The 14,189-nt window shown below is 37.3% G+C and overlaps 2 protein-coding genes and 1 long non-coding RNA gene across 4 annotated transcripts in view; 1 reads left to right on the top strand and 2 right to left on the bottom strand.

Moving 5' to 3' along the window:
- LOC131794254 (anillin-like) overlaps positions 1-14,189 on the bottom strand; it is a 38,519-nt gene that overhangs the window by 19,294 nt on the left and 5,036 nt on the right. Inside the window, exons 8-17 of one of the 2 annotated variants that reach the window (XM_059111763.2) lie at positions 14,019-14,078; positions 13,351-13,477; positions 13,056-13,104; positions 12,705-12,800; positions 12,311-12,338; positions 12,087-12,202; positions 11,663-11,749; positions 10,927-11,034; positions 10,433-10,560; positions 9,648-9,966 (exon numbers count right to left, since the gene is read on the bottom strand). In XM_059111763.2, the coding sequence (XP_058967746.2) occupies positions 9,795-9,966; positions 10,433-10,560; positions 10,927-11,034; positions 11,663-11,749; positions 12,087-12,202; positions 12,311-12,338; positions 12,705-12,800; positions 13,056-13,104; positions 13,351-13,477; positions 14,019-14,078 (971 nt within the window). In that variant the 3' untranslated portion in view covers positions 9,648-9,794. Of the gene's footprint in view, positions 1-9,647; positions 9,967-10,432; positions 10,561-10,926; positions 11,035-11,662; positions 11,750-12,086; positions 12,203-12,310; positions 12,339-12,704; positions 12,801-13,055; positions 13,105-13,350; positions 13,478-14,018; positions 14,079-14,189 lie in introns of those variants that run through there. The other variant, XM_066163792.1, reaches the window with a different exon arrangement.
- Positions 79-7,853, bottom strand: LOC131794253 (uncharacterized). The gene is made up of 6 exons (XM_059111761.2): positions 4,893-7,853; positions 3,473-3,730; positions 2,577-2,756; positions 1,172-2,395; positions 343-699; positions 79-139 (listed from the first exon to the last, which is right to left on the bottom strand). Exons 1-5 carry the CDS (start codon positions 7,056-7,058, stop codon positions 535-537), a joined length of 3,993 nt encoding a protein of 1,330 aa, XP_058967744.2. The 5' UTR covers positions 7,059-7,853; the 3' UTR covers positions 79-139; positions 343-534.
- Positions 6,391-9,500, top strand: LOC136279746 (uncharacterized). Its single transcript, XR_010716967.1, has 2 exons — positions 6,391-6,505; positions 9,420-9,500. It is a non-coding gene; the product is annotated as an uncharacterized lncRNA (long non-coding RNA).

Here is a 14,189-nt window from a genome sequence, read left to right on the forward strand (position 1 = left end):
ATCTCTGGCTAACTCTTTAAAAAGCATGTTATAGATGTTTTAATGGGTTTAAAATGAAGATGGAAGAAAGCAACCTACGTGACTCCTTGAATTTTAACATGCTGACCAGGATAGAAGTGAGCTGCATAAAGGGGTGTTCCTGTTAAAATTAAAACAAAATATAAACAAAACAACTCAAACCAAATATCAATTATGAAATAGCCTCATTTGCTTGCAGAGGGTAATTTTCACTTCCAGAAGGTGACTTTTCCTTGCTTTATCAGTATTTTATTATCTCAAAAACAGCATTGAAACCAGACAAATTAGTGATCAACTTTAAAGATCTATTTTCCTTTTTCATACCAGGATGAAGAAGACCATTTTCTGTAACAGGAAAACTTGCCACCTTTTTCTTTGGATTGATGCCATATTTCTTGAAGTGTCCATATTGAGATTTTCTGACCTATATGGCAAAAAAGGGGAAGATTAGTTTGATAATACTTTAAAAGAGGGAGGTATGATGACCTAGACAGGGTCAGGGCAAAATTTTTCGTGTTATGGCTGTTTAGGCTTGTGCACTGTCTTGGTAGCATATTGTTCACTAGTCTGGCTGTTGTATCCAGATTGGTAGGTGCCTCTTTCCTCTCTATCAGACTCCATGGAAGATGTTGAAGCAGTTTCTTTCCTCTTCCTCTCTTCTCTCTTCTGTTCTTTCTCAAGCTTACAAAAAAGAACAAAATAAGGTAACACAAGGCTAACACATACAGGTGAAGCCAGAGCTCAGCACTCTATAAAATGTGTCAATAGTAAGGTCCCACAGTGGGATAAATGTCTTGAAGGCCAAGAGGTTTATTCAACGTAACATATACATGGCCTAGTATGACAGGCTAAAACCTGGAAATGTGGTAAAGAGTTAAGGGCTAAGTTTCTCAGAACCTAATAAAAATGAGACATGTACATGTAATATGGAATAATTATTGAAAAAATATTATGTGATGAGTGTTGCTACAGTATTAAAATCTGGATCAGCGTAGAATGCTTATCACATGTGCAAAGCATATCACCAAATTAGAAAAATAAAAATAACTGCTTATGACATTATAACGCAAAGTTCAATAAATATCAAAGATTAATGGATCACAGTTTTAGATACAGGAATGATGAAAAGAAAAAACAAGTTCAGCCACTGTACCTGTTTACACTTCTCTTCATAGCTCATTTGAAAAATGCCCTCCCTCTCTTTCTCAAGTTCATCGAACTGACCAAAGTCAAAGGTGAATGTCATTTCATGAATGTTTACATCGTTAAGGTTGATTGTTTCATTTGGATCAAAGTGGGACTCTTTGGTAGGTCTTCTAGGAACTTTAAATGCAAACTCCTCTCTTTTAGTAGATTTTCTTGGCTTCTTTGAAGAGCCTTGGGCCTGTTTCTCCCACACAACAGGTGTTACCGCCTGTTTGGAATCCTGGTCAGCTACTTTGGCAGCACTTGGAGGTTTCTCTGTTTTGGATTCTTTCACTGCATTGACTCTGGTTTTTTCCCTTTTGTTCTCAATCCTTTTTTCTTCTGAATTATCACAGGAAACTGCTTTGACGGTAACAATGCTTCCAGTGATTTCCCTGTTTGCAACAACAACTTTTGGGCTTTTCTCTTCAACCACACAGGCCTGGATGACATGTGGTTTTTCTTCTGTCAGTTGCTTTCCATGATTCAGCTTCACTCTCTCATCACTGCCAACTGGAGTGGCAACAATAGTCACTTTGTCATCTGAAGTTTCTTCCCTTCTATTTTCTTTCACTTTCTTATTGTCAGCACATCTTTCCTGTGCTTCATTGCCTGCTTCATTCAAGTTAATCACTTTTTTTCGTGGTTTTGGCATAGGTAGATCACCATCAGCTTTGTTGACACCATTTAAATCATCAACACTTCCTTTCCTTTCCCGTTTGACTGGAACAGAGGAAAAGTTTCCATTGCCTTCCTCATCAGTGGATGAACGTCTTTGACTTGTTTTGGCACCCTTTTTTTTTTCATCTGCACCTTTGCTGATTTTTGCCATATCACTCTTATTGTCATTCTTAATCTGGCTTTGATCCTGACAAGTTGTAGGAGGTTCTGGAGCTTTCCGTTTGATCACAGAGTTGCTATTTTGATCTCTGCCTTTGTTTCCTTTAGTATTCTTTGGTGGAGATGGAGCTTTTCTCTTAGCTGCTTGCAACTGTTCTTCGGAGCTTTCATCAGAAATGTCCTCAGTGACTGCCACTCTCGGGGGCTTAGGGGGAGGTATAAATCTCTCTTTTTCAATATTCACTCTGCTTTTTGTTGACACACCATTCTCAAACACACTCCGTGCCTCAGCCAGTTTACTAGGGGTATGTGATGCCTGAGGCTCAAGATATTTCTTGTCGTTTATATTCTCCTGAAAACAAAAGACAGTCAAACATCAAATTAGCATAAATAAGTTACAGGTAAATTTTGCCCCCCATATTGTAGGTGCTCAATATGTTCAGTCTCACAAAATTTAAAATATTGCCCAGATATGTTTTAAATGCCATAAGTAAACAAGCATATTTATGTTCAAGATTATAATAATGAATCACCTTCTGTTGATCCTTTGCAGCATTGGCTTGGAATGCTGCAGATCGTGATGCTACACTAGGGCTACTGACATTGCAATTGTTCACTCCAGTTCCTTGGGTTACAGCTTTCCAATGTTTCTTTGGCGTTGCACCATTTTCTTGATCTTTCTGTTGCATCTTCATCAGCCTTTCTTTTCTTGCCTAATTGAAAGAAAGATTGGCCGTTTTTATGCTAGAGACGTTAAAGTCGTCTCGAGACGACTTTAACGTCTTAGACAACTTTAACGTCTCTAGCACAAATGCATCTATTACAATGTTGCATCTAAAAGGATAATTTTTTTTAATGGTGAAGGAAGGTCCTCCTCTTAGAAATTTTTCCTTCTTGAAAATGAGCATTGAGTTTACAAGGAAGAAGTTCTAAATTGGTCACTCCTTAACATAAAGGTTGAGGGCTTTAACTACATGTAACACTTGACAATGTGCATGCTAATAGACTCCAATATCTGAGATTTGACTTTAATCTTCTACATCATTCTAAACAGCATATGACAGTCTGCAGCATTTTCCTGCATCTAGACAGCTCAGAGAGCCACAAAACTCTAGAAAAAAAGTTTGGCAGTCCTGCTAAGCACTTTTCTCTCAACCAATTACTTCTGGCTTTTTCTTATTACCCTGTTTCCACCAATAGCGTAGCTCCATTTTTTGCATTTAAAACACATAACCAACAACTCATCCATTTGTTTTGGATGAAGGGCTAACACTCAAAAATCAGCAATAGAAATCCTTTATGGTGGCCAATTTACATTTTCAACTCAGTGGATAAAATCAACTTATCCTATAGTATTTGAGGTTGATGGTTTGTCACTGTGCACTGGTACAGTGTAGATATTCTTAAGTTGATTTTGCAAGCAATTTACCTGAACTGATGGGCTATTAACATCAATGTCCTTGGAATTTTGCAAAATAGCACTTTTGCCACTGTCCTCACTGCCAATTCTGCGTCTTTTGATGTCATCAGTATCCACCTCAGCCGAGCAGCTGTCAGTGTTGTCTTCTGACAAGGGACGCCGAGTTCTATCATGAATGGGCGAATTTCTCTTAGCTCTGCATGCTTCAAGTTCTTCACGCTTTTTGACAAGCTGGTTTTTCCTTGCCTGAGTCCTTGCCAATAATTTCTGTTAAAAACAAATAAATTATCAACCGTTAGAATTTATTTTTTGAAAAGGGTTTGATAGATAGAAGGAAATTGGGAAGAATGTCACAACGAATGAAAATAACTTAAACGTAAAATAATAACACGCTATTAGCCTTTACTTATTAAAAAAAACACATTTTGTAAAACAGGATTAAACTTCCGTAAAGAACTGTTGTTTAGTTACTTTTTTCAAATGATTTGACAGTTACATTTCAGAAAAGCATCGGTAATTTTTCTTTTGTACTGGAACGAATGGAATGTACTAGTGATTTCTCGCAGATCACGTAGGGAGGAACGTTAAGTTAAAAAAATATCTGTTTTAGAAACATACAGGACAACTCAATAATCAAAGAATTTTTATCACCAAAAACAAATGCTACGTTTTATCTATAATTTTTCTTCTGTTGAACTGAACGTTAGAGACTAATTTTAAGCTTTATTACAGTACAACAGCGACGTGGTAAGATTCAATACAATACAATACAACAATACAAAGACTTTATTTAAACACGATGATTGTTAAAGCGACTACACGCTTGTGGGGTCGTGCGTAAAATGGAATAAAATGAAATGTAGTAAAATACAATAATTAAAGTAGCCTATCAAAATTAGAAGATCTAAAAATATTTAAAATTGGGGTCCTTAAAATTCACTGTCTGTGGAGAAATGGAATTAAAATTCAAATTTAAGAGTGCCTTTGATTTGTAGGCTAACGAGGAGAGCTGCTTAATGGTTATATTTCTTAAATTTGATTCTTGGAGAAGTGTGTTAAAAACGATAGGTCCTCTTCTAGAAAAACTGTTTTTCATGTAATATGTATTGAATTTTGGTACTTTTATGTTGGCATTACTTCTTAGATTTTTCTTAGTATTCACGTCAACTTCTTCGGTGGTATCTAAGATGGATATAGGTAGAGTCTTCTTATCTATTTTGAACATCAGTTTACCTAAATTAACTTTATATGTGGTTTCAATAGAAGACCATCGAGCTTTGCTTAGTACGTCAGACTTAGGCATATCCCATGGCCAGTTAAAAATTAATTTTGCCGCTCTACAGTGTAAAGACTCTAATGCAATTAGGCCCTCCTTATTAGTAAGGCCGCCCCAGACGGTGATACCATATATAATTGATGGGTAGATTACTTTAAAGTATAAGTCCAGTAGCATGGGTCTTGGTAAGAACAAGCTGCGCTTCAGCATGTTAAGCTTATTTGCAAAGCTGATCTTTAGTGCTTTGACATGGTAGTCCCAGTTAAGTCTATTATCAATATAGACTCCAAGCAGCCTGGTGTGTTTAACCCATCTTATACAATGATTCATCAGTATTAATGACTGTAGTGGACCAGTGAAGTTTCCTCGATGAATTAGCATGCCTTCGCATTTCTTGGGGTGAGGCAATAGTTGATTTCTTAAGCACCATAGCTCTAGTTCCTTGAGAGCAGCATTCAGTTCGGCAATAACAATGTCTACGGTGTCTCCGATACAGAACAGGGTGGTATCGTCTGCGTACATAAAAACAGTTGCATTTGTTATATTATCAGGTAGATCATTTGTGTAAAGTGCGAACAAGGTTGGACCGAGGACTGATCCCTGAGGAACGCCTGTATTAATGCGAGCAAAATCAGAGGCTGCGCCGTCAATGACTGTGAACTGTCGCCTCCCCTTTAGGTAGCTGTGAAGCCAAGCAGCCAGGTTGCCCTTGATCCCAAAGTCAATCTCGAGTTTATGCAGCAATATTTTATGCGATACACAGTCAAAGGCCTTTTGAAAATCGACAAAAACTACGCCGACAACTTTACTGTTATCAACCGCTTGTCTCCATTGTTCTGTCAGTTTTATAAGCATTAATTCAGTAGAAAAGCCTTTCCTATAAGCCCATTGGTTTTCAGTGACTAAACTGTGCTCGTGGAATGTATGGTTGACGATTCTCTGAGAGACCGTTGATTCAAGGATCTTGCTGGGTATACTGAGAATAGAAATTGGCCGATAGTTGCTCATGTCGCTCTCATCGTCCTTTTTGTGGATAGGGCTCAGCCTAGCCACTTTCCATTGTTCAAACACGTAGCCAGATCTTAGACTTTCACAATAAATATGATATAATGGATGGACCAACGCATTCCCGGCAGTTTTTAGAGTTCTAGAAGAAATCTGGTCGGGACCGGTAGCTTTATTCCATTTAAGATCTGATAAATACTTTCCAATTTCGGATTTTGATAAAATAACGTCTTTGATAACAGGAACTGACTTTAATGTTGTGGCAGCGTTGACTTTTGTGAATGAAAAGTTCCTTGTTAGATTAATTCCTATATTAGAAAAGAAAGAATTCATCAGATTTGATTTTTCTTTACTATCGACTGCCAGAGAACCGTCTTCCCTCTTCAAGGGTCCAATAGCCTTTCTGAGTTTTGGTGCAGTGGCATTGCGAAGAAGATTCCAATACTCCGCAGCGGTTTTTATTTCAAGTAGTTGGTTCTTGAAATGTTTAGTTTTCGCCCGACGTACGTCCGTGGTGATTTCATTACGTAATCTTTTGTATTCCTTCCATTTGACCGGATCTTTTGTGCGAGTGGCTACTTTGAATAATTTAAACCGTTTGTTCATCTTTAATCTTATTTCGCTGTTAATCCATGGTGAACAGAAGCTGCGAACCTTGACGTCTTTATAAGGGGCATGGACATCACAAACATCGTTGAACAAAAGATTCCAGCCCCAAAGGACGTCGTCTTTGTCTTCGAATATATCCAGTACGTGAAAAGGTATTCGTTCGATATCTTTCTTGAAATCTTGAATGTTACATCTCTTGAAGTTTCTTGAGCGGACAATCCTCGGAGGGGGTCTTTTGGATTTCAACTTCAAAGTGGCGTAAACTAAACTGTGATCAGATATGCCCAATGGCAGCACGCCGCATTGACGAACCATGTTTGCTTTAGTTGTAACAATAAGGTCAATTAGGGACTCCGTTGTGGATGTTATTCTAGTTGGTTGAGAGATAATGTTTTGCATATTGAAGTCTTCAAAGGTCTCTATCAGCTTCTTCGTTTTGCCCAAAGTAGGTATGCCGTCAGGGTCCCTATTTAATAAACAACAGTTAAAATCGCCAAGTATAAAGATGCTGTCAGTTTTAAGCCAAGCTTTTTCGAGGGCTCCACGAAAGCTTTCGAAGAAATTCGTGGACTCTAGCTCAGACCTATAGATTACGGAGAACAGAGTAGTGTTTGTAGGAAATTTAACCTGTATCCAGAGAGCTTCAATGTCTGAGGCTGCCAAATCTCTGCGATGAGTAACGGATAAATGTTCAGCATAATACATGATCACGCCGCCGCCTTTACGTTGAGATCTATCACAACGTATGAATTTAAGACCAGGAATTTGTAGTACATTATCAGGTATTGAGGCGTTTTAAATGGCTTTCGCCGATTGCTAGGACATCAAATCTGCAAATTTTCTGTAGAAGACGAATATCTTCTATTTTATTTCGAAGACTGCATACATTGAGATGCGCGATGCGTAGATCGTTGTGCGAAGTATTCAAAGAGGCAGCAAACCTTTCGAGGTAGTCGTCTTTGTGTTGTACACAATCACCAGTGTTATCTGGAACATTGTTTGATAATCTAGCGTCCAGACAGGGTTGGCAAAACCATTCAAAGTTATCCATCAATTGCATAGCTTTATACTGATTAGGCTTAATGTTCCCGCACTTTATGTGAGTCCATCCATTGCATGAGTCACAGCTAACCGCTCTGTGGTTTGTCGCCACAGTCCTGTTGCAAGTAATACATTTATCGGGACCAGGATTCAAGGAGACGTCTCCGGATACACGTATTCGTATAGCTTGGTAGGAGCTCGAAGAATTAGGATAGTAGTTCAGGCGTCTATTGTAATAACCTTTTACGGTGATAGTTCTGCCAAGATGGCGGATGGACGAGCTAGTTAAGCAAGGATCGTGTAGAAACCTCGTGTTGTAGACCGGCCAGGTAAGTCTGAATTTTGGGCAAAAAACCGGTTTGCTGTTATGAAGGCTTTTCCCATTGGAACGATAGCAAAGTTGAGCAGAAATGAGTAAGAGATATAGTATTGTGGAGCGAGTTATTAAGCAACCATTCGTCATTGCGGAAAATTTATGCATGAATTTTATTAATAACAATATATTACTATAAATTATCATTATTTATTCTAATAGTTAAAATAGGATTACTGATACTTATTTAATGGTTATGTGCCAATCAATTCTGTAAGCTTCAACATTCCCCTCGTGCCATGGGCAACCCACAGGCATTTGACCATCATCTGTGCCCAGGGGGTAGAATATTTGAACCTTGCCTTGAGAGGGTGGGGAATTTGAACTAGAGGTGTCAAGTCTTTTGAGCAGAATCTAAGTTTTACATATTTAAATATAGAGGTGTTTATGGCAAATAGTTCACTCTCATGGGCAAATGGTTCAAAAGAAAAGGTTTACAAGGTCTAGGTTTTAGAGCTTGGTTAATGTTTAGAGAGTCACAGTTGCTGATTTTGCCTTTTAACAACAACAACAACAAAAATTGGGCCTAGCATTTGACCACAATTGTGAACACAACTAAAATTTCTCTCAACAGGAAATCTCCTCACAAAGTTGCTCACCTCAAAAAAGACACTTTCTGATTGCTCATTAAACCCTTAAATCTTTCCCTTGGGGATATAACATGTTATTTTATTCTTGCTTTACCTTTTTCATAAGTACTTTAAATGTATAAAATGAAGGTTCAATAAAGAGTTCCTAATTCTTTTTTTGTTAGAAGTCTTTTTTGTCTTTTTCTTTGTGATCTATTTACATTTATTTATATTGTGATATATTGGCAGGGAGGGAATCTAGAGGTATGTTCCTGGGGAAAGTTTGAATTTCTAAACCCTTTAACCCCTAAGAGTGACCAGCATCTAATTTCTCCTTACAATATCACCACTGAATCACACATTAATGTCAGGAGAATAAAGGAAATGATCACCAACCAAAAAAAAAAAAACTCTTGATTGTTGGAGAAATTCTCCCTGTCAGCATCTTAGTAAATGCAGAGAGAACATTACAGAGAATATGAATACCGATGTTAGTCTAAGGGATCAACACTTGTTAATTTAAAGTTCACTTTAGAGCCTTAGTATTATATAGCAAAAGGCAGAGAACTGAACTTTGCAGAAAAATATTTATTAAGAATACAAAAACGTTAATTAAAATTTGCAAGTGTACTATATTAATTATATTCCACCTCTTCTTAATTATTGACGTTAAAATATGATCATTCAGCAAGTAGTAAATCCAGCTCAAAACTGTCCCTCTCATCTATTAATTCTCAATTTCATTGTAGACAATTTATAGCCCATTGACTGAAAATATTGATTCACTGTTTTGCCTAACAAAAGTTGTACCGCAGTAATAGGGAAGTTGATGGAAAGAGTCATCGCTTACTAATTTCCAGAAATCAAATACATTGATCTCAAAACATCCCTGAATATCCAAGGTATAATCCAGTCTCCTTTGCAACTGTTCTTTGGAATGCCATGCAGTGCCTGGCTCAAAGAATGGTTGCAAAGGAGACAAAGTTAAGATCTTTCATTTACTATCCAAACTAAGGGGAGAGGTAAATAATGCCATCATATAAGGACCATCATGAGCTTTACATTTCCCTTCTTGTTTTTTAGGAATACATCATTGTGATGCAATTGCTATGACAAGACTGAAACCTCCTCTAGACTGGAAATCTGACTTGTGTTTTACAACAGCTCTGGTGTGCAAAAAGACATGACATATCATCTGTTAAAATAAAGTTATATTAAGTGACAGTTATTTCTAAAATTCAGAATTTGGCTTAAATCTTCCAGTTATTTAATGTAATGTCTACAAAAAGACAATTGCATTCAAGCATCAACTACTCATTTGAATTGATAGTTGATCAAGCTCTACAATTCACATGTAGAAACTTACAATTATAATAAACTTGTTCATTTTATGTCAAAGGTGCTACAGGCATTGCAAAGTCAATAGAAGCACATTTGATATATCCAAAGCCAAAATGCTCAGACAGTAGCCTTTGAACACATATAAACATCTTGATTGTGTAGGTGGCTCAAGTCAGGGTACAGGGCTTCCTTATCCTTTCCTGTCCATGCACGGCCATCTCTGAGTGCTTCATTTAGACTGTCAATCCATGTTGCACGGTCCATTTTGGTATCAGCAGCCAACAGGTACCTTATATTTGGTGGTTAACAAACAGAAATTGCTGAACTAGTTCCCTTTCAATTTTGACGCTAAAACATTGTCATCATTACAGCTTCACAAACGTTGAAGATATACAAGAGTCTTATGATAGTAATATACAGGTCTTTCAAGAGGATTTGAGGTAGAAGGCACCTACCCATTTAAAACAAGAGTCTTTAAAAAATAAAGGAGGAATGAAGAGTAATGCATGAAGAGAGTAAAGTAAAAGCAACTAAAATAATTTCCCAAATCAAGCAGGAGCAATCAATTGTTGCTAGCTACCACCCTTTTATCTAAAATCCCTGATTACATATAAATTTGAATTCCATAATTTTTAGTTTGACAACTTTTCATTAGTTTGCTTATGTTGGCACTGTAAAGCATACAAGTGAAATAAAGTTGAACCTATTATTAACTTTACCGACAATGATTATATCATGACTATACTATAACTTACTTGACTTCAGTACCACAAGACCTCCTGAGCTTCAGTTCCATGGTGTTTGGACGAGCACACAGGTCTCTTGCCACTCTTGTGACTTCTTCACTGATACAATCTGCCAAATTGATGCAGCCCATTGGGGACTTTAACAGAAAGAAACACAACTGTTAGATAATGTAAATTGAGCCAAAGAGTCCAAGCCTTGTAAGAAAAATCAGGAAAATTAGTAGGTCAGAGTATCTCAATTTTCTTGGCTTGTTGTGTTACTTATAAATTTAAATCAACCACTTCCAGGACTTTTGCAGAGGTTCTGTATGACATGATTCAAAGGTCAGTCCCAAACACAGTATTTCTTGCTCAGATTTCTGTTGCCTAGGAAATAATTTTCATTCCTTTCCCATGACTTCTGAAGACCCAAACTAACATTCTGTGACCTCTCAGGACTAAAAAATGATGTAATTTTTAATTTCAAAATTTCAAAATAATTGGGGATTCACTTTAAAAAATACCTTGGTTTCCTCATCTCCTGGATATCTCCAATAGGACATCACAGCTCCTTGTAGCACACACCATCTTCTCTGCCAGGCTCCATAGCCCCCAATGTCCTCTAAGATGGTCTGATGAAAAAAGGGAGACAATTTGATGGTGAGAACCTGTAATGATAGATGTTCAAGACTCTCCATGACCCTAAAAGGTAAAGCCTGTACTGGAGCCTAGTGGCCCACCCAGCCAGAGCTTATCCCAGTTTCCACGTAGCACAAAGTAGCTAAGAGTATTACCACTCCCCCATGGATAGGATGATTGTCCACTGCAAGGTTACCCACCAGCATTTTAAGGGGCTTCCTGGAAAATTCGCTAGAACCCATTTATACTCTTGGGTGAAGGGAGGCACAGTGAGAGTGAAGTGTCTTGTCCAAGAACACATTACATTGATGCAGCCAGGTTTTGAACCCGGACCTCTTAACCCTGAGTCCAGTGCACTGACATTAGATTACTGCATCTCATGCATCCATGATACAAAGTGACATGATAAAATGTACAATGTCCATGCTCTCTATAAAAATTTTCACTAAGAGGAACGCCTTTCTTCCTGGCACCTTTTTTATGGCTGACATGTGCTTTTCCCACAAAGTGAAGGATATTGTTCATCCCCATTGCCCGCAATCTTGGTACCTTGTATATATATTACCTATTAAAAAAATTGATTTTTAACAGTCTCCACTATAAGTACACATAGGCCCCTACCAGAAATCCATTGACACTGCTGCTGTATTGAGGAGAGCAGTCAACTTTCATTTCCAAGAAGTTTGTCAAAGGACAAGTGTCAGGCACCTGATGATAAAATAAAGGCAAGTTCTCAATAATGCAAACTAGTGTGGCATTTTTAAAAGCTCCATATACATAATCAAAAGATGGGTTTGATCAGATGCATTTTTCATTTTGAGAGCTAACAAAAACCATCAAAAACCATAAATAGTAATAATAAAACATTATTGCATTGCTGCAGTTCTTTCTGCTTCTTATGAGTAAATAGTGAGTCCCCTGAAGCAAAGGGGTTCTTAAATGGACTCAGAGCTGACTGCTACAAAGGCTCTTGTTGCTGCCATCATAGTCAACATTCTTTCTTCCCTAACTTCTATTATCTTGACAAAGAAATATATTAACACACCTTATCAAGGGAAAACCGTTTTGATTTGATGATTGGCAGGTTGACATGTGTCACTCCAACAGGCACAAAGCTACTAGTTCTGAACACTGTTTGTGGTGAAGCTGAAACTTGAGTCGCTGAAAATATATTTCAGGGTTTCTATCAGTTATTACTGAGCTTTTGATGATTACATCTGGTATGAACTAAAATTCAAGATTTGAGGGCTCCTATCGAAAAGTACTTACCTGGTGAAGCAGTGTCAGATGCACGTCGCTGAATGGAAAAAGCAGACAAACAAAGGAATCTCAGTGAGTAAGAGGCATGTGAATGACAAAGGCTGAATGTTACACCCCAGTACTATTTGCAAAACAAATTATTACTCAGGGCTGTAACCTGTGTTTCTTGTTTTGGCAGAGCTCACTCATTGTTACAGGTGAAGATGTTAATTGTTGTTGTTAAGTTACACTTGCCCACATATCTTGGATGTAAGAGGCTGCTTCAAAACTCACTGAAAGGCCTGAATTACCAATTAAATGTTTGACACCTGTACCTGAGAGATCTCTCATTATTATTTTCTGCATGCAAAACAACTTTGAATATTAACCATATGGTATACACAAAGATTATTCTTATTCTTACACCAGCAAGCTTCCCTTTCACCACTTTAGGTGACTGGAAGATCTTGTGTTTGGTAGGAGTGGATACAGGTGCAGGCATTAGTGTCTTTTTCACATTCTGAAGAAAAAAAAACTTAATTAAAATTATTTTAAATGATACTAAACTTTTGAATCTTATGATCAAAAATCTAGATGTAAATATAAAATTTTGCATTTACAATGTACTAGAAAAATACATGTATTCTCCATCTTCCTTGGTATATGAAAAAAGTGGGAATTGAGCATGATAGTTGATTTGCAGATCTCATTTTGTGAGTTGGAGGATTGTTATTTTGTGGACCAATGTTAAGAGCATTAGAAAGTTAAAACTTACCATGCAGAAAAGCTTCACAGCTATAGTAAAATCTGGTTTAAGGTCCTTCCTGTGACAGCAAATAGAATAACACAAGATCTCAGGCACGCTCTCGAAAACCTCCCAATTCATTAATGGCATGAAACTCAGAAGGTTAAGAGGGGTCTGGTCAATCTTAGAACCTGGGCTCAAGGTTACACACATCTATACAAGTTGCCTAGTAAAAAACCACTGTAACCTGCAGTTCCTCATGGTGCTGGTTAAGAAAACAGCCTTACAGTGATCATAACGCCATGTAACATGTAAATTCACTTACCAAGTAAATTTGTCAGGGAACATCAGAAAGTTTCCCTCAGTGGCATCATTTGTTGATAAAACTCTAGAACAGTAAAACTCATGTGGCCCATGTTGGACGATGCAGACAAAGTAAAACACACCAAGATCTGACAAACAAACATCAAACAAAATCAGCTTCCTTATTTACAGAAACTCATATTTGACCAGTTCTTAGTGTCAACATCCAGGGAAGCTTGTAAATTGCACTGTAATTCAAAAATTTCCATTGATTCCTTCCTGAACAAACTGTATACGTAAATTTTGCAAGATCTTTAAGGTCAACTCACCTACTGGTACTTTAGTTCTTTATATTGTACTCTATACACAAATGTACAACTTAACCCTTTCACTCCCACAAGTGACCAAGACAGAATTTCTCCTCACAATATCAATACAACATCAAGCAGGCAGGTGATGAGAATAGAGAAGAATGTCAACCATGGGATTATTAGTTGATCCAATGCCAAATTCTCTGAACTAACATTATAAGAATTGTATGGCAGGTAGTAAGGAGAATTACTAATTAGATCTTGAGAGTGAAAGGGTTTATGTTCTCCCCACTCCTACTACCAACAGGAGATCAGCATTTAGAAGGTTACACATACTACAGTTGAAGATCAGCAAAAGGGGATATAATTGTTACCTTACCATTTCTGATGCCCACTCTCAGCATGTCCATAAATTCTTGATGAAGAGTAATTTTGATATCTATGAAATAAATAATTTTTTAAATAGTCTCAATAGAGAATTTCAATTGTACTTAAAGAGAAAAATGTTCATGTCATCAGTTTAACCAAGGTCAAATAACTATTAGACAGT

This window comes from Pocillopora verrucosa, chromosome 3, assembly GCF_036669915.1.
Source record: "Pocillopora verrucosa isolate sample1 chromosome 3, ASM3666991v2, whole genome shotgun sequence".
Lineage (NCBI taxonomy): Eukaryota > Metazoa > Cnidaria > Anthozoa > Scleractinia > Pocilloporidae > Pocillopora > Pocillopora verrucosa.

What these genes read in the sequence shown, in the direction of transcription:
- LOC131794253 (XM_059111761.2), bottom strand. Translation starts at nt 7,058, where the DNA reads ATGTATTATGCTGAACATTTATCCGTTACTCATCGCAGAGATTTGGCA. An exon ending in TTAATAGCCCATCAGTTCAG is followed by an intron (nt 2,757 to 3,472) that starts GTAAATTGCTTG and finishes TCTTTCAATTAG; the next exon opens with GCAAGAAAAGAAAGGCTGAT. An exon ending in ATGAAGAGAAGTGTAAACAG is followed by an intron (nt 700 to 1,171) that starts GTACAGTGGCTG and finishes CTTTTTTGTAAG; the next exon opens with CTTGAGAAAGAACAGAAGAG.